Below are 20,119 nucleotides of genomic sequence, written 5' to 3'. Positions count from 1 at the left end.
GTTTCAGCGTGATCATCCTGAACGGCCTCTTCATGAGGGCGTGATTCAGGCGTCTGAGATTGAGGATGGGCCGGAGGCCTCCATCCTTTTTGGGAACGAGGAAGTAACGGCTGTAAAAGCCTGATTCGCTCTGAGCTGGAGGAACCCTTTCTATGGCTCCTTTTTCCAACAGTGTCATCACCTCTGAGCGTAGAACGCGAGCGTTCTCGCCCTGTACTGAGGTGGAGACCACGCCGCTGAAGCGCGGGGGTCTTTGAGCGAATTGGAGTGAATAACCTCGTTTTATTATCCCTATAACCCATTCTGACACTCCGCGTGGCAAGGGGTTGGATAAACTCGAGTGACTGACTGCACGGAGGCAGGGCACTCGTGAGTGGAAGAGGAAACGCTATCCTTGGTCGGGGGCCCTGGCGCTTCGGAAGGGGGTGGCGTCTGGCCGAGCGGGAACGCCCTCACGTCTGCTGAGTCTTGGCAGACTAAGGGGCGGGAACGGCAGGTGCGGACTTCGCTGGCTGCTGAGTCGGCGCAAGTTTAGGGCGACTTGAAGCAGCTGCGGAGCTGGAGCGCTTTGGCAGGAAGTGTCGCATGGCCTGTGACGCCTTCTGTGCCTCTGTGAAACGCTCAGCAAATCCTTCCACCGCAGGTCCAAAGAGGCCGTTGGGGGAAATCGGGGCATCAAGGAAGGGGACCTTGTCCGCGTCCTTGATTTCCGTCAACGTGAGCCACAGGTGGCGCTCGAGCACCACTAGGCTGGCCATGGACCTTCCTATCGCCTGGGCGGTGGTCTTGGTGGCACGCAGTGCCAGGTCTGTTGCACTTCTCAGCTCCCTGAGAATCGCAGGATCAGGCCCAGACTTGTCCATGGCAGAGAGGAGTTTGGCCTGATAGACCTGTAGAACCGCCATTGAGTGAAGCGCCGAAGCCGCCTGTCAAGCTGAAGCGTAGGAGCGTCCAGCGAGCGCTGAAGTGGTCCTGCATGGCTTGGACGGGTGGGTGGCCTTTGCTTTCCAACCGATGGCAGTGGGTGGGCAGAGGTGAGCAGCCACTGATTCATCTAGTTGAGGCATCCTCTCGTACCCCTTTTCTTCAGCGCCGTCAACTGTAGTGAGGGCGGATGAAGCGGAAGTACGGAGGCGAGCAGAGTAGGGGGCGCGCCAAGATCTCGTGAGCTCGTCTTGAACTTCAGGGAAGAACGGCGAGGGTCGCTGGGGAGGGGCCTGACGGCGCCCCGGCAGGAACCACTCATCAAGACGGCTGCGAGATGGCTCCTCTGGTGGAGACCACTCCAATCCCAGCTCTTCAACCGCCTTTGAGAGGACACGGAAAAGTTCGGTATCCATCCCGGCTTTGGCAGCGCTGGGCGCAGACGAACGTGGGGGGGCGGGCTCAGCCACTGAGCCCGACAGCTCCTCATCGTCCGAAGCTGCCAATGACATGCTGTCATCGGCCAGCTCTTCGTCACTTCCCCCGAATGAGACCAGCTCGCTCGCACTTGCAGAGGGACGCTGGTCAGGTCGGGAAAAAAGGACGGGAGAAACCTCTCTGTGCGAGCGAGGCACAAGGGCTCTGAGCCGACGTGAGCTCGTTCTCAGCCAGGCGCTGAGATCCTCTGCCCCGCTGTTTTTTCCTCACAGGTCCCTGGGAGGAAGAAAACGGGAGGGCGCGAGGGGCGGAGTCGCTCTCTGAAAAGAAAGCGATCTGCGAGCGCAGAGAGGCGAGACTGATGTTCTCGCAGTGAGAACAATCAGAGCCAGCGAGCGCGCGCCTGCATGGGATTTCCCAAACAGGACACGCTTTTCGCTGTGGCCGTCATCGGCGTGCAGGGAGATCTGCACGAGCCGCAATGACGGCGCGGCATTTGAAACAACACCAATTTGCTCTTTTAGATAATGCGTGAGATTCGCCGGATGGCGGCAGCGAACAGGACCGGAACTGCCGCGATGCTGGAGCGCGAAGAAAAGGCGAATCAGCCGAGCAGTTCGAGGCCGCTGGGTCCAGCTGCGAGGCTTGTCAACGGCGAGCAGGCTTCTGGGATCAGCGAGGCGAAGTCGTCGTCGCTGAAGGAGAAGAAATCTGAGGATCCTATGGCGAAACGGCCGCTTATATAGCCAGATGCCCCGCCCATTCTGGCGGGCTTTGGCGGGCTCCGTCGCCATAGGCTCGTGCAGCTCTGCTGCAGACACATTGGTTCGTTTTTTACACACTGCACGAACCAATAGTCGTGCAGTTTCACTGCGTGATTGAATAAGACTTCAGTTCAGGAGAAAAAAGGCTTTTTCCCATATGCGTCTTTATCAAGACGCAGTACGAGTATCAACAGGGAACAAGATCGGCAGATTAAGACATTAACTTGTAAGCACAAAACACAAGATACTTCTCTTTTCAATATAAATCTAAGACATAAACTAATCTAACACATAAACACACGCATTCACACATTCACACGTTGCAGAAAGTGAGAAAGGATGAGTTTAGAGAATGAGAATGTGAAATCCCAAGTTTATAGCAATATGTGCTATTGCATAGACCTGAACAACCATCAATCACTTAATTAACCCTCGCACTGAGTTTCTCAATGAGGCTAAAATTTATATTAAATGCACCAGCTCAGTTAGAACCTGGAGGTTACTTGCTTGCGTTGCCTTTGTGTTACAGGGATTCCCTTCTGTCGTAGTCGTTGCAGGAAAGGGGTTTTCCCGAGTTGGGGATTGGCTGGAAGTTCAGTAGTCTTTGAAGTGATGTCTTGGGGAGCCAATGGTTGGGCGTTGGCTGAGGATGGTTTTGGAGTCAGTTGCTGGTTGAAGTTTGAAGCGGGTGCAGTCGGAGCTGGACTTTGCGGCAAACGTAACTTTTGAACACAAGATTCAACGGAAAGAAAAGAAACTAAAGTAAAAGAATAAAATGAGTAACGAGACTAGGTGATTTTTCTTCTCATTGTGGTAGCAGCTGGCGTGCAGGCCGAAGCACGCTGGAATGGTGCTCAAAGAGCAGCGTCAAAACGCTGAGAGAAGCTGGATTTGAAGAAAAACGCAGAAGAGAGAAGGAAAGATTTGATGGTGTCCTGAGTTTTAAACTCGGCTTCTGGACACATCCCATCTGGTGTCTTGACCAATTAGACAGGCTATTATCTTAGTTAGGGTTGTTCCTTCCATCATAAATCAGCATGTTATCAGTCACATGGTCCGAATTTTACAAACTCTTGCAAAGTATACTTTTGGATGTGATTTTCTATAACCAGAATATGATACATTTGACAGAATCAATTTGAAGAAACGTTTCATGCTAGAATTGTCAAACTCATACATACCAAACACGAATAAACCTTAAAGTCATTCAATAGTTATTAAAAAGACATACATAATATGTGCTTAAAACATGATAGTCTAATGTGTGGGTTACATACATAATATGCATAGAAATGTCCTTTTAGGATGGTTTTATGTGCATATGAAAAAGAACGTTTCTGTGTAGTTCTGTGGAGACCAAAAGACGTTCTTTGGACAGAGGAAGTTCAGTCTGGTTCTTTGTCTTCTATGTGTGGGGGAAAAATCAATCTAAAGAAGCTCGTGATTTCTCTCGTGGAACACGTGTGATGGCCATCTCTTTGACCATTAATCTTGATTATTTGCCCCAAATGTGATGATCCCCTTCCTGCGTTGGACTTATCAATAAGTGTTCTTTTGTCTGAATGTTGCAAGCTGTTCTGGAAGAGGCTTGTTGGTTAGGCTTCCTTCAGCGGTCGGAGCTAGGAATCTGATTTATGACGTTGTCCTGTTTTCTTGGGGCCTCTCTGGAATTTCGGCTCCACATGAACCAATATTGTTTCAGCAAATCAAACATTCCCCCTTTACTCACATGACCTAGTCCATGTACTAGTTTTGCATTGTGTGGGAAAAAGTGTTTTGGCAGACATGGTTTGCCTTCAGTACTCAGCCAAAGGTTGTTTTCCAGCTTGCACTCTGCCTTCACCCATTGTTTATTCTCCTCTGGTGTTGCAAAAACTTGCATGGCTGTAAGAGAATCAGAAGGGAGTGTGAATGAGTCATTGTTAATTGCAACGCATGTTAGAGAAGGTTCCGTTCTCATAGTTGGGTCCTTCGCCACGGTATCAGCCCATTTGTTACCTAGAGATACAAAATCATCACTTTTGAAATGTGCAACATATTTGCAGATAACAATTGACTTTGGCAGCAAAATTGCTTCTAACAATGCTGCTATTCTATCATGGTTTAGGACAGGCTTACCATCAGACTTTAGGATTTTCTGTGTTTCCACAATGCCCCAAATTCATTACAAACCCCAAAAGCGTAACAAAAATCTGTGTAAATGGTAACTGTTTGTTCCTCAGCAATTTTGCAAGCCTCCGTCAATGCTACTAATTCAGAGGCTTGCACAGAGCAATGCACGGGGAGTGCTCCAGATGCTACTGTGTCATATGTAGTGGTTATAGCTCAACCTACTTTGTTTTTGCCAGTTTTTGGATCTCTAGATGCTGAACCATAGACAAATATAATTAAGTCGGCATTTTCTAAGGGGTCTCTTTTAAATCAGGTCTTGGTGTACAGACCTGTTCCAATGTGGCAACACAATTGTGTTCTTCCCTGTCCTACTCCATCGGGAGCAGTGTAGCCGGGTTTAGCACTGTGCATCTTTTTATCGTGATGTTTGGCATTTCCAATAAAATTGCATTGTACCTGAACCATTTGACGGTTGACAAATGGGATATTTTCTGTTCTAACAGGATCATTGAGACCACATGCGGCATGAGTAGAGTCATGTCAGAGTACCCCACAATTTCCCTTGAAGCTAAAATAGCTTTTTCTGCCGCTGCAACAGCTCTTGCTACTGGATCAAGCTTACTAGAAATGTAGGCCACCGGTCTCAGCTTCCCCCCATGATCCTGTAACAGAACAGAAGTCATGAACCCATTTTTCTCATCAACAGTTTGTACAAAATTTCTCTCTGGGTCTGGAAGTCCGAGGGTTGGTGAAGTGTGTGACAATATTTTTAAATTCTCAAATGCTTTTTCTGCTTCTGGGGTCCATGTCAGTTTGTCTTTTGGCTGCAAGCCCTTCCCGTGAGCCAAATCGCTCAGGGACGATTCTTCAATGGCATAATTTGGAATGAACGTTCGACACTATGAACACATGCCCAAAAATGACATTAGTTGGTTTTTTTTTGACAGGCTTTGGAATCTTTTGAATTGCCTCTTTTGATTTCTCAGATTTACCATGTTTAGTAATGACATGACCTAGAAATATCACTTCCCTTTTTGCAAATTGCAGTTTTGACAAACTGGCTTTGTGACCCTCAGTAACCAACTGTTTTAAAAGTGTCACAGTGTCTTGTTCGCATGTTTCATTATCTATTTAACCGGGAAAATCGCACAGGAGAATCCTCACAAGGCATAATTACCCAGCTGCTTTTAATGATTTAAAAACTGGTATTATTCCCTCAATAACCTTTTTTTTCAGGGAATACTGAGGTTTGCATGGTCTATAATCAGATTTTGGAGTGATTCGGAGTGGTTCACAAATTTTAATCAGTCCAACATCAAATTGAGGTGGGGCCCAAAGTGTTTTAGGAACCTCTTTTAGAGCTGGGTGAGTCTCTACTACTTCTGCTGAGAGGAGGGAGTGTGAGTGTGTTGTCATTGCATCATCAATCACCCAGACCGTGCGTACAGCTTTAACAGCAGGCTTGTGCAAAAAACATCCGGTATGCAGACAGCGTTGGATTGTATTAAAAATTTTCCTCTGCTGTCTCCACCCAATTCACATGAAAAATAAAATTTTTTACAAATAAACCAATGTCTTCCCAATGGTCATCGTTCTTTTTGGACAATGAGACATGTGGGAATATATCAACAACATTAAAAAACTTTTGCTGTTCACTTCTCAAATCAACAGCAACAGCACATCTGTTTTCTGTCCAGATTAACCATTTCAAGTCTATCGTGTATATACACATTGAAATCATTTCTGTTCAAACATTTAATCTCTTCCAATTGATACATGTAAATACAATGTAAATCAGAGAATTGCATAATTTCAGAATTAGGTGAAACTGTCTTTTGCAGCATTGACAAGTTTTTCACATAATTCATCATCTTTCAGTTTCCACTGGTAAATGTACAACTGCGGTTGTTGGATTGTGGCTAAAGTTTGAATTTGGCATTGGACCACTTGAATTCCATCAGGGCTAGATAACAGAGAAATACACATTAAATGTACATTTGCACATTAAATCTCTTCCTAACAAATTTTGAGGGCAGTTTTCTGACAGTAGGCAACAACGTTTAAAGCTCATGCCATTCTCATCCTCACATCTCAATGGTACAGTGAAATCCTCTCTGACAGTATGACCAGACGCAGAAGTTGACCAAACAAAATGTCCACTTAATTTCGGAATTGGATCCATTCTAAATACAGAATTGCTAGCCCCCGTGGCATTTGTTTATATGCTAAATCATTCAAATGACTATATGTGCCTATTTTCTTGTCAAGAGAAGATATGTCATTTTCTAGTCTTGCAATGTGATCATGTATCAGAGCAAGCAAATTTACTTCATTGCAGTTAACGGGGTTAGAAGTGTGTGTGCGTTTTGTTCTTATCTGTTTCTGTTGCGTGGTCTTGGTGGACTTTGCTCCTGACTCCCACCTCCTTCTCTAGTTTCTGCTGTGAAAGTCTTTTGTCAGTCTGCCTTTGCCGGTCCAACCGCCACTCGACCCATCAAAGCTGGGCACTCCACCTTCCAGTGTCTCCTCTCTCCGGAGAAATAACAAACATCTGGATTTATCTGAGACAGTCTCTGTCCTCTGCCTCTCCTACGCCCCCTCTCCTCGGCCTCTGTTCCTAGTCTCGGTGGGCCCTGGTACATCGTCAGAGTTGTCAGTTGAAGCTCTTTCTCCTTTTTCTATCCCCCTCTTTCTTCCAGCAGTCTTTCTGCGTGGAGAGCATGCTGTCTAATCCTTTCCAGTTTCTCGTCCTCCCATCCAATGCAAGTTTTTTTGATGATTGTAGCTATCTCGGGTTTCAGTCCACTCATGGGGCTGCTTCGCAGATGAGATTTCCACATCTGTGGAATGTCTCTTCTCGCATCCGACTCCAGTAGTGCAGAAGTTGATTTTGGTGGTGTTCACTCTTACTGGAAAATCAGTCTCGATCCGTTGACACAGTGTTGTCACTGCGAGACGATATGCTTCACTGTCAGCGTGATTCCAGTCCACGTTCTTCCTTTGGGCGTTGCCCGTGGGGAAATGTGGTCTTATTTTGTGCCAGTCTGTGGCCCCCAGTTTGAGCATAAGCAAACGTTTCAGTCCTTGCAGGGTGGGACTAAGAGACTCCAGAGACTTTGGGGTGAGGCAGGTGTATCATAGCCTCTTTCAAGTCTTTCTCATTCCATGGCCAGAAAACCATTACAGTTCCGTCCGGCACAGACACTTGCACGTGCTCTCCTCTTTCCTCCCGTTCATCCTCATTCAGGCTGTCCGGTTGCAGTGTCACTTTCTCATGAGCTTTAGATCTGGTGCTTACTCCAGTCACAGAGTATTTCATTGCTCTGACGCCGTCGCTGGTGGATAGTCTGGATGATGCTGTCAAAGTTGTTGCAGGGGCGTGTGTTTGCTCTTCTTTCAGCAGTTCAAGGATCTGTGCTTATCTTTCGTCAGGTGGTGTGAGTAGTGCAGTTGCCGCTGCGCTGTAGGATGGAGGCAGCAGTGGTGGCGGCGGTGGTAGCTGTATCTGTGGCTGTTGTGGCATCTGTCAATAGGGGTGAGGCCAGGAGTCCAGATCAAAGTCCACTTTTGCACACTGCAGTTCTCTGAAAGGATAAAGAGAAGAATTCTGAGCAGTATGATCTGTTCTTTTGTCTTCACATGCTGCAGAAGTATCAATTTTCTGTTCGTTTCTAAATGGCAGCTCTTTTGAGGTTAATTTTTTTTTCCCTCAGCGTTCTGCTTCTTCACGCCAGTAGCCTAAGTATTTCCTATGTTTCTGAAAGTTGTCTTTTTGTTTGTTTTTCAGCTTTTCTTATCTCTTAATTTGTTTTCACATTTTTCCAAACTTTCTATTCAAAGCCCTTATGCTAAAATGTACCCCTCTTTGGAAAAACCACGGTTCTCAACCCACTCAGGTATCACTTCAATAATTCTTGTCCCATATTTCTTTTTCATATCATTGTAAATTGGACTGTCCAAATCATCTAGATCGATCTTAGACTTGACATTTCCAGACCCCATTTTTGCAATCCAAGACTTTACCTGGAACACGTCCTCTTTCCCTCACACGTGGTCGTCACAACCGTGTGGCTTTGCACTTCCTCGCACAAAGTCTTATCACCCCTTTGTCTTGCTTCCTTGCAAGACGGTCCTGTTTCCTCGCAGACCTCATTTTCACTAACCCATGAAAAAACCTGTTTCACTTACCCGTGAAACCAATGGGTGGCTCTGTCTGGCATCATAAAGTCATGGGGAATATCAAACCTCAATTTACCAAATTAAACCCCACTTTGAGTCAAAAATGAATTATTTTAAGTTTTAAGACTGGAATTTCAAAATCAGTCTCACCGTTTGTAGCGCGCGTTTTCTGATCCTTTGAGAAACCAACAGTGAAGGTCCAGAGCCCTCAGACGTCAGCCCCCTCTTCCCTGAAACCTTTCAAGGTTTAGGTCTAAACCCTTTGTGGATTTAGGGTGATCAGCAAACTAACGTCCTCAGGTCCCGGACAATCAGCAGTGGAATCCCATCCTATCGTCGCCAAGAACATATAGATGCAAAATTACTTATTGTCAACAGAATGCTCAAAAAAGGACCATCAAAATAAAGTGTTACCAAAAAAAGATTTAACAAAGAAAATGACACCCACCTCCTTACTGCTTCTCAGTAACAATAAGGCTTCAACGCATTAACTTCTGCTGCCATCACATCAGGGGCCTTTACCATGAAGCCAGATTAGCTGGCTAGCCAGGTAAATTTCAGTTTATTTTGCACCAATCCTGGGTTTTAGGTACAGCTAACCTGCTCCGGGGCAGGTTATGTTCTGGGTTAGAGATATCAAACTGAAATTGGACCAATCAGATGTGAGCAAAGTGACACATGTTTGATGCAAAAAAGTTACTCCCCTAGTTTCTCTTTCTCAAAATTGAATGTTACTATATAATTTAAAAAAATAAAAGTAAAAAATAGCAACAAAATGGTCTGGCTTTAATGATAATATTTAGAATTATTTATACAATTATTAGTAATCCATTACACACAAGCAATCTCAGTTTAACAATTATTATAGTAGTATTTATTTTAAATGAATAATAATATATACAGATCATATGTAATTATAAATAAGCTGTAGAATCAATAGATAACACTTTAAATATTACTACGTGTGACCTTACATATTTGAGTCTGTATCGCTATAAATTATCAACTATATAAACTAACTTCACAAGTTATGACTGCACTGATAGAGCAAGATCATTTCTGTCATTTGTCCTCTTTCATGGACAAGTACTTTCTTCAGTGTAAATGAGTTTAAATTCCTCATATTCTTCAGTCTCTTAACCTTTAGTTAAATAGTTTTTGATCTCGTTGACTTGCGAGAAGTGAATCACACTTGCTCTGTGTTGCAAGTGTAGTGATTTTTGCTTTCGCCAACCTAGGGAGGCGAAATGGTGTAGTAATGGGTACCCGTGTCACCAATGACGTTATGATATTTGGATCACGTGTCATTTAAGGTGTGGTTATGAGTACATCACATAAGAAAGATTGGTGGGATCTCTAACTTGTAGAACCTCTTTCTGTATCATCAACACAAGGAAGACACAAGTGTAATAAAATAGAATTTATTAACAAAAAATAGACAAGAGTAATCAACAAGTACTAAACGAATACCATAAATGAAATAGGAATAAAGTGTATGAGATGCATAAAATGCAAGTGATTATGTTGGGTGTTGCAATGTCAGAGCTACGTTATCTGGAAAGATAAACTGTTGCTACTCTGAAATAAATAAGGTGAAGAACCTTATTAAGCATCAAACAAATACATGAAAGATTTGCTGTAAACTGCAATCAGCTATATAATATCTAATGTAAATTTGAAAAATCATATACTGATAATATACAACAATGCCAAGGTCTCTGGAAGAGGTTTGGATAAGTCATAGTTACGTTCTGGCGGTGGCGGTGACTTCATCCACTGGTTGTGCTGGTAACAATGCAGTGGGGAAAGGAGCAGAAATCCGTTTCGACAGCCTTGAACACGAAGCGCTGGAGGATGCTGATCTCCTGGAGCACCAAAGGGTCCTAGAATCTGGAACACGCAGATGTGGCCCTGGAGTAGGTGCAGAAGGTCCTTAGCCTGAAACACGCAAGCCAAGGTACCTTGGAGTGAAGGTTGGCTCGCTGGAGCTTAACCTTGTTACAGATGTCTGTGTGTCTTCTGCCTCTTTGGGCTAGAGACTCAGAACTTGGTTGATCTGTTAGTGTCTCACCCTTGCAGGCCGGAGACTCAGATCTGGTTGATCTGTTGCTGCCTACCCTGTAACAGGCCAAAGACTCAGAACAAGGAGTGTCTTTTGGGAAGGTACCTTTATCTCTTTTCGATGAGGAGGAGATTGCAATCTGGTGCTTCTCCATTTCCATGCTGTGATTGGCTGTTTCCATCAGAGTGGGGGAACACGGTGTGGCCCACCCTTCTTTCCTCCTGTGGAACTTATTTGCATAGTCCAAACACAAAGTTAGAAAAGTGTCACAAAGGTTTTACCAATGCATCATTCACTTACCAAACCACAACCAGAATACCCTTGGCAATGTTACAAACACATTAAGTCCAAACATGATGGAAGATTGAACTGTCATGCATGCATTCATTTGTCCATCAACAGCTGAGTTTGTGTAAGATGTTGCACTACACGTCGCTGTCACTAAGAATACTTATTTCTCTGAATAAGTAGGATGTGTGTGTTGTAGTTTGCATCAGTTTAAGGTTTGAGAACATAGTTATGAAAGGATTTGGATGAAGCTTTGTGATCTCTCTTTGTTTCACCCACTGCTGCTGCATCCAGAGGTCCTAAGGAATTTTTATGGCAGTCACAGGCCAAAACCTTAGGAATCAGTCTGTTGGTGGGTGAAGGGCAGAAACTGCATTTGACCAATGAGAAGTCCTGTCCTTCCCGGGCTTTTTACCAAAGGTCTTCTTCTTGCCCTCTAAGAGGTGGACAGTTTGCTTATGTTAGTCCACCAAGATCCAATCAAAATGTAGCAAACCTTTGTCCACTATTGAGGTCAGAGAGGGGCCCCGCCATAAACTGGGCCCTGGAATGTGCTGTCCACTACACAAGTGTTTTTGCCTTAGTGTTTCCTTTTATTCTTATTATTTGCATTTATTTACGATCATAGTTGGTCCATTTATCGGAATATTTGGTTGATTGTAACCATTGTCGAGATTCGCTGTTTCTTGATGTCCGTATGTGCCTAATAATGCAGTAATGCAAACATTTTCTGTATACAGCACATTTATAAAGCAATCTCATTGTCACAACACTGCAGGATGACAGATCTCCTATAATCAATAACATGAAATTACTGCACTGATAAATTACAGCTGAAAACAACAACCACTATGTGACTGAATCCAGATATGCAGCATGAGTAACATGAGTAAAGAGCCTAAGGGGAATCAAACACTTGTTTATTTAAGAATATGCATACGTGCAGTTTCATATCCTGATGCAGAGATTCTAAGAAAATGTAAATATATCTGACTGGGTTATGCAATAATCTGTGGTTAAAGGGGTCATGACAGTGGAAATTAAATATTTAATAATTGTACACGTGTATTGATTCATTTAAAAAAAAAAAAAAAAAAAAAAAGTTTGTATAAAAGCTATAACTTCCCAGAAGCATTGCAGACAATTTTTTATTTATTTATTTATTTATTTTTTTGTGATATAAAAAGAACTCATCAGCTTCCTCATCTGTTGGTTTAAATACTGCTGTTGTCACTGCTCCTCTCGTCATTGTTCCTGAGCTTCTGAAGAACCTCACAAAAAGACAACAATAACAGCTTATTAGGTAGGTCAAATAAAAGGTACATATAACAGCGTGTATAAATAGTATGCCAAATTAAAAACAAAAAAAACAAAAAAAACTTGTGGTATTGATGCGCAAAAATGGACTTTGGCGTGTATATGCTACGCAATGGGTAGGATCAGGGTTGTGGGGTAGATACGTATCATATGCACGGCAACAAATTTTGTATCGTATGCATGCAAAAAAATGCGTATTATATGCACGCCAAACACGTGTGTATTATATGCATGCCGAAGTCAATTTTTGCATCGTATGCATGCAAAAAAATGCGTATTATATGCACGCCAAACACGTGTGTATTATATGCATGCCGAAGTCAATTTTTGCGCATCAATACCACAAGTTTTTTTTTTTTATTTGGCGTCCTATTTATACACATTTTCATGAGACCGGACTCAACAGGTTGTATTATTCAGTAAAACATCACAGGTTTATCACTGTATGATAATTTTCCACTTCCTCTTAAAGTTTTCTATTGCTTGTTTTGCGATCTAGCACAAAATTTGAATGTAAAACTATAATAATATTTTTAGTTTGCAAATTTATGCACCTATTCCTACTGATAATATATTAGTGAAATGCTGTTGTGTTCAGCATCTGCTCTTCACTAGATATACTGGAGAGATTCGACTGAATCAAGATGCTGCTGATGATTGAAGCTCTTCTTCTCATTTCAGCTACTCTACAGGTGAGCTTGACTTCTAGTATGAATATTTACAGACATAATACTGATGATTGATCATTATGATTTCTGTTGCTGCAGGATCACAGAGCTTCTGCCACTGATGGACAGATATTTCCATTGGATATGGCTCTAGATTCTGTTGATGACCTTTATGTCGGTTGCAAAAAGAGCATGGCTTGTCTGGTTGAAAGAGTATTGCTAGAGAATGAACTCAATAACTCATTTAAATTCAGAACAGTTTGGAAGGATGCTCTAAATAATTATGAGTTGAAAAAATATATATGAGTATAGATATGACGCTCTGTTATTTATTATGCATAAATGATTTTTCTAATTACTCTTTATTTTCGTTATATGCGATTGATATCGAGTAGCAATTTGACGATGGTTAAATTAGTAAATAAAAGATTGCTCTGATCTGTCATAGGGCTTAAACGGATCGCAGTTGATCCGTAATATACGGACCAGGTCCAGACCCCACCGTTCTGCATGTGATTTGCAGATTAATTTGCCAATTTACACGTTCAATCTATTTAAAACCACAAGAAGAAACGAAACAGAACTCAATTCATTACTTGCGCGCTGTACTCGCACACACAAGCTTAGAGACGTGTTTCAGACAGTGCGGCATACCGAATTGATTCCTCTTTCATGTATTCATGTAGTTTATACAGTAGAAGGCGAGCCAATGGATATCACAAAAGCAACGTGCAAACTTTGCGCAATAGTTATGCCGGTGAACGTCTTAACTTCAGTCATACAGAAAGTGAAAGTAAAAAAACTGACGGAGCATTAACAGCGCATATTATCTCAGAGACAAGAGACGAATCTACTTCAACATGTGCTGATAACAGTATAAATGAATAGAGCTGTTTTAAAGACCCTATCCACAACACCCCCCGGTCCGCAAGATTTTTTTCAATCCGTAACCGGTCCGCGGTGTAAAAAAGGTTGGAGACCCCTGCTGTAGAGGGCGGGTCAGTTTCAAGTGGTTTCCATGCAAAATTACCTTTTGTCCCAAAAGGTGTTAACTCGTCAATGCAAATTCCAATCGTTAGCTCCTGTCTCCATCTCGGGGGATGTTGGTCTTGGTCGGAGGTACTTAAGGAAATGTTGCAAAAGGATCAGGGTGATCTGTAGCCAGAAGCCCATAGTGTGGTGTGTCTCTATACTTCACACTATGTATTTCTATAAAGTCAGGTATGCATCTTTTACTCATAGATTTATCTTTGAGAATTCGATGTTTTGTATTGATATGATTTGATATCTCTGAATTGGCTATGTAATTGATATAATACATATTTACCTGACTGATAATAAATTGTTACATTTGATCTTATTCTGTTTTACTCTGTAATTATTGACTCTAGTAGAATACGTTGTATCCTTGTTAGAGACATGAGCACCTGAATGAACGAGTAAATATAAAGTAAAAAGTCACCAGAATAATCAAATATCAGAAGAATACTAATTAGAAATAGACAAACAACCAATTTGCATTTCAACCTAAATTCGAGGTTATAATAAAATGGAGTCAGATTTGAAGTTAACCTAGACTGAATAACTTTGCGCGCTGAAAAGGCCGAACACGCAGGAAACCTTCACCCACGATTGGATACCGTCCTTGGACCAAATTCGTGGACCTTACACCTGCAAGTGGGAGGAGCTTACGCCAAGAACAGCAAGTGGGAGGAGCTTGAGAACAGCAAGTGGGAGGAGCTTATGCCGCAAGTAGGCTGGATTTCATCGTAGTTTAAAATATAAATATAACGCATTTTCATAGTAGTTTAAACTGAAATTCTTAGTTTTGTCATGATTGTGTGTATTCAATACCATTCACTGTCAACATTGAAATCCTGTCTTTACACCTTTTGCCATGCTTCGTGATGGTATCATTTTAAATGCTTTAACTGTAGTAATTTAAGAATATTTCTGGATATTACATTTTACTTCTACAATTCTTCTACAGTTGCCTACCAAGGAACATTAAAGCGAGATGCAATTGCACTTAGGAGGTAAATGTGTGATACATAAAGAAAATGTTGAGTACTGTTAAGAAAATGTAGTTACCATTTGCCTGTACTGCATATTTTTTTTAATCAAATTACAGCAAATGACAGACTAATGTTCTTCAGAACATGTTACACAAATCAATGTATTAAAGGGTTAGTTCGCCCATTTAAGACATGAAGTTGTATGCAATCCTTACCAGCACTATAGTGCATACACACTGACCCACCCTTTAGTCACCTCCCTGGTCAGAGTTCTGGCCGCTGGAAGTTTTTCAAGATAGTACTCCAGGTTAGTTTCCGGGGCCTCAAAACTGTGTGTTTTTACGTGAAAAAAGTTATTGCGTTTCAAAGCTTGAATAATTTACATCACAAAAAACACGCCTGACAAAATTCATACCTCAGTTTTAATCGGCACTATTTTCTTTCCATTTCTATCAATCCGCGCTGCTGTCAACGTCAACAGTGCGCACGTTCAGATCAGCTGTTGATAGCGCGACTCGCTGACAACATGTCTGACTACGAAACTTCTGATGACGAAACCAATTTTAGCACAATGTCAGACGGAACAGATGATGATGAAAGTAATTTTCAGCTTGTTTACCGTACAGTTTAGACATTGGATCATAAAGTTAGTAAATAGAGCTTACCCGTGGTACTGGTACAGCAAAACTCTTTAAAATCATTTTTTTTCTTTTTCCTCCTTGGTTGGGGATGTAATCGTCTTCACTGAAGTGAGCACTGCACACACGGAAATCCTTGATTCGCGATATTTTAGCTCCCGCAGAGTAGCCGATGGCAACGAGCCAAAGCTGTCTCGTAGCTATATCCGAAACTGGAAAACGATGGAATCTGAACGGTGATCCCGGCACATTCTTGTGGTCACAGCCTGGGAATTTACAAGTTCGCACCATTGTTCATTTTCTACTTTTTATGTCGTTGTCATTCGATTGTGTAAACACTATGGAACAGCTGATCTGAACGTGCGCACTGTTGACGTTGACAGCAGCGCGGATTGATAGAAATGGAAAGAAAATAGTGCCGATTAAAACTGAGGTATGAATTTTGTCAGGCGTGTTTTGAGGCCCCGGAAACTAACCGGGAGTACTATCTTGAAAAACATCCAGCGGCCAGAACTCTGACCAGGGAGGTGACTAAAGGGTGGGTCAGTGTGTATGCACTATAGTGCTGGTAAGGATTGCATACAACTTCATGTCTTAAATGGGCAAACTAACCCTTTAATTTGAAATCTCAGGGTGGGTAAGTGATTTTATTTCTGATGAATCAAATTATGTACAATCATTCATTCAGAACAATAGACTTGCATGCAGTGGACACTGCAAAATCCCGGATGCATTGCTTCCGAGTAAATTCCACGGAGCTAGCCTTGCTTGCCCTTCCCAACATAACCTGGTGGGTAGACAAGAAGCACAATGAGCATTAGGGTTAACCCAAATTTAAAACATTCTCCCCATGCCATCCAATATGCATGACTTTATTCTCTTGTTGAACATGTACAAACATTTCAAGAATAATTTCCCAGCTCTGTAGGTCTATGCTATGCAAGTAAATGGTGTCCAGAAATTTTAAGGGACGACATTAGGCCAAGTTTTTTAATTTAAACCATGTTTTAATTATATTACATTGTGGATTAGGAGGTTAGGAGATGTGTTCTAATACTTTTGAAAATGTACCTTATTCTTTAGAAAATTACACTGTAAAAAGTGAACAGTTGGATCAACAACAACAACAAAAAAAACTTCAATTGGAAACTCCTAAAAAGAACAAGTTTTTTTTCAACTTAATTCATTACTTTTATTTGTAATAAATTAAGTTGAAAAAAAAATGTCAGTTTGTCTGTTGGGGAACCATCAAAACAAAGTGTTAGCATATATTTAGCAGACATACTACTAATACTCCAATGACTGCTAGTTGACATGCAGTTGCAGTTACTGAACAACAGCTGTCTAAAGGGTACCAACAAAATAATCAAACTGATATTAAAATAAAAATATTTCAAAGCAATCTGATCTGATATCTGATCTTATGGCAGTTTGAGAGAAAAAATTATTACTATTATTATTACTATACTTATAGCATAAGAAAGGTGGCAAGATATTATAATACATTATAACTATGAGAAATATAATCCATTGTAACTTAAGTGGATGCAATGTGTTCACTGTGTGTTATAAATCATCATACTCTTAAAAGCTATAACCATTAATAAGTAAATATTATAATACATTAAAACTGTTATTATGAATATTCATAAGATGACATAACATATGTGACGCGTGTCCCGAGACCTCATCAGCTGGAAACGGAGGAGGATCACCTGCACGCCATCAACGCGGGCTGGCCGGCCACACCTGAACCCAATTAAGAGACAGCTACAAAAGCCGCCAACAGACACAGACTGGTGAGATATGTCTCCGGTTGTAGAATCGCTAACCTTCCTCTCCATCTTTGACAGAGAGCAGCGTCTGACCGGCCAGCCCCGAGGTACAATCACCGCACAGACACCTAGCCCTCACTCACGTGGAAGGATGGAAGAGGCAGATCCTGGAGCACGACGACATCTCACACAAGCACTACGGCACGATTACATTGCACAATAAACGCACCCTTCGGGGCATTTATTGACCTCACCTTGTCGTGTGATTCTTCCACCCATTACACTGGTGGAGAATGCGGGCATAATTCCGGAAGAGTCACCGACAAGCACCGTTTTTTTTCCCCCACTAGCTCCTATTGTTCTCTCTTTCTGTTTCACATTCAGATGGCGTCTCCTCCCCAGCCATGGAGGAATTATTAAAACATCTCACGGAAGTAAGCATCCGTCAACAACAAATTGTAGAGCACATGGCCGCCCGGCAAGGAGAGGTGGAACGGGAGATCGCCGCCCTCCGTACCGCCTCTGCCCAGCGGGTTCCGCTGCCTGACCCCCACGTTCGAGCCCCGACACTGCTGCCGAAGATGACGGCTCACGATGATGTGGAGAGCTTCCTCCTAATGTTCGAGTCGACGGCAAATCAAGAAGGCTGGCCACGGGATGAATGGGCGCGCGCGCTGGCACCGTTGTTAACGGGAGAACCACAACGGGCATACTTCTCCATGCCGCCGGAACTGAGGGAGTCCTACGAGGAGTTAAAGAAGGAAATCCTGTCCCGGGTGGGCCTGTCGCCCATCGCGGCCGCCCAGCTGGTACATGACTGGGAATACTCCAGCCGGTTGCCAGCCCGCGCCCAAGCCGCCGATCTGTCCCGCCTCACACGGCACTGGCTACTGGCAGGAGACCCCAGCGCCGCCCAAGTAGCCGAACGGGTCGTAGTGGATCGTCTTCTCCGTGCGCTCCCTCGTCCGATTCGGCAGGCAGCCGGCATGAGGAACCCACTCACCGTGGGAGAGCTGGTGGAGGCCCAACGTCGCGAGGCTGGGAGGCGGCGCCCCAGGAGCGACGCCCGCCTTCGGGCATTTATTGACCTCACCTTGTCATGTGATTCTTCCACCGTTACACATATTATAAGGTTTTTATAATGCATTATGCATTCATTATAATGCCTTAAAATACCCTTATAATGTATTATCATTATGATTTCTGTTGCTGCAGGATCACAGAGCTTCTGCCACTGATGGACAGATATTTCCATTGGATATGGCTCTAGATTCTGTTGATGACCTTTATGTCGGTTGCAAAAGAGCATGGCTTGTCTGGTTGAAAGAGTATTGCTAGAGAATGAACTCAATAACTCATTTAAATTCAGAACAGTTTGGAAGGATGCTCTAAATAATTATGAGCTTCCAGAAGATGAATTGAAAATGTTCCATTCAGTTGCCATTTATGTGTACACTAACTCACGTTATGATCTATATCAGGATTTTAATAATGCTGTCCGTAGTGATCAACAAAAATACAAAGACAAGACATATACATGGTATACACTTCAGTTTTTGCTAACAGAAGCAATACAGATTCTGAAGGAAACACAAAATGGATGCAAGTCAACTTATCGTGGAACAAACGCTGAATTCAATAAGAATGTTCTGAACAAACAGGTTCGTTTTGGCTCATTTACATCCTCCTCTCTTAGTAGTACAGTAGCAGAAGATTTTGGAGATAAGTCTTGTTTTGAAATCACAACTTGTGAAGGTGCTGATCTAACAAAATATTCTACTTTTCCTAATGAGACAGAGGTGCTGATTCCTCCATATGAGGTGTTTAAAGTTAACGAAATCAAGACAAGAAGTGTTCAGAAAGATCTCTGGTGTGAAACTGTATTTGTGTTGGAAAGTATTGGAGTAAGAAGTGACCTGAACTGTTATCTGTTCAAGAGACCAACCGAGTCTATAACAAATTTAGGATTTAGGAAGCATCAATTTAGACACTTTTATCAAAAACGACGTAGATTGCATTCAAGTTATAGAGATGTTAAATCCAGCTTCCAAAGAATTTATGAGGACCCTTTGACCTTGGCGATGCGATTCTGTGCTTCTGTTTGAGCTGTTGTAATACTTCAAATGTTCAGTGCTGATTTACATTATTACATGAGTTGCAGTAGTTCCACACAAATCAATTAATTAACTACAAACAAATAATTTCGCCACCTTTGTCAGAAAATATGATTTGTTCATATAATTTTTAAATGAAGGATTTTAAGATCTCATTTTATTTTGATTGCAGCCTGTGTGCAGCTTCAAGAGAGCAAACATATATCTCTTTTGCACTTCACATTTTTCTGTCTGTCTCACTGTCTAATTACTTAAAATGTATCAATTTAATACTTTTAATGTTTATTTTACTTTTCTATTGCTGTTTAATATTAAGTTACATAATGTGTGTTAAGTTAGAGACCAGTCAATGTCTCTAAACATTGTTTTCAGCATCATATGTCTGTAAAGCAGTCATTTTTCATTTCCTTAGCTTTTTTTAATAACACTTGTTGAATGCAACTAGATTATTCAATAAACTCTGCTAATTTTACCATGAATTTTTACCATGTCTTCTGCTTCCTGTTCTTCTCCATCTGTCTGTCTCTTACTTTGATGCACTGGTGTAAAGAGTACATGAAAAACATACTTGAGTAAAAGTGAAAATTACCTGACAGTGAAAATTTCTCTACTATTAGTGATATTTCGTTCAACACGGAAGCTCCGAAGCTTGTATCAAAAAACAAAAAAACAAAAACAAACAAACACACACTGTATTGGAGCTTAATTCATTTTGTCAAAAGCATGTGATTTATGATGTCTGAAGCAAACCTCAGCCTTTTCCTTTACATCATATTACATTATGGGGCGGTTTCCTGGACAGAGATTAAGCCTAGTCCTAGACTA

At 42.2% G+C, this 20,119-nt stretch overlaps 1 protein-coding gene across 1 annotated transcript; it reads left to right on the top strand.

The window, feature by feature from the left end:
* The first annotated feature begins 10,520 nt into the window (after positions 1-10,520).
* LOC131539200 (uncharacterized) lies at positions 10,521-19,765 on the top strand. Its single transcript, XM_058773602.1, has 6 exons — positions 10,521-12,070; positions 12,700-12,776; positions 12,852-13,039; positions 17,259-17,287; positions 17,565-18,295; positions 18,485-19,765. Exons 2-6 carry the CDS (start codon positions 12,729-12,731, stop codon positions 19,283-19,285), a joined length of 1,797 nt encoding a protein of 598 aa, XP_058629585.1. The 5' UTR covers positions 10,521-12,070; positions 12,700-12,728; the 3' UTR covers positions 19,286-19,765.
* Positions 19,766-20,119: the final 354 nt, after the last annotated feature.

This window comes from Onychostoma macrolepis, chromosome 04, assembly GCF_012432095.1.
Source record: "Onychostoma macrolepis isolate SWU-2019 chromosome 04, ASM1243209v1, whole genome shotgun sequence".
NCBI classification, from domain to species: Eukaryota; Metazoa; Chordata; class Actinopteri; order Cypriniformes; family Cyprinidae; genus Onychostoma; species Onychostoma macrolepis.
Note: the sequence above shows the minus strand (reverse complement) of the source record. Positions and strands in the feature narration are given on the sequence as shown.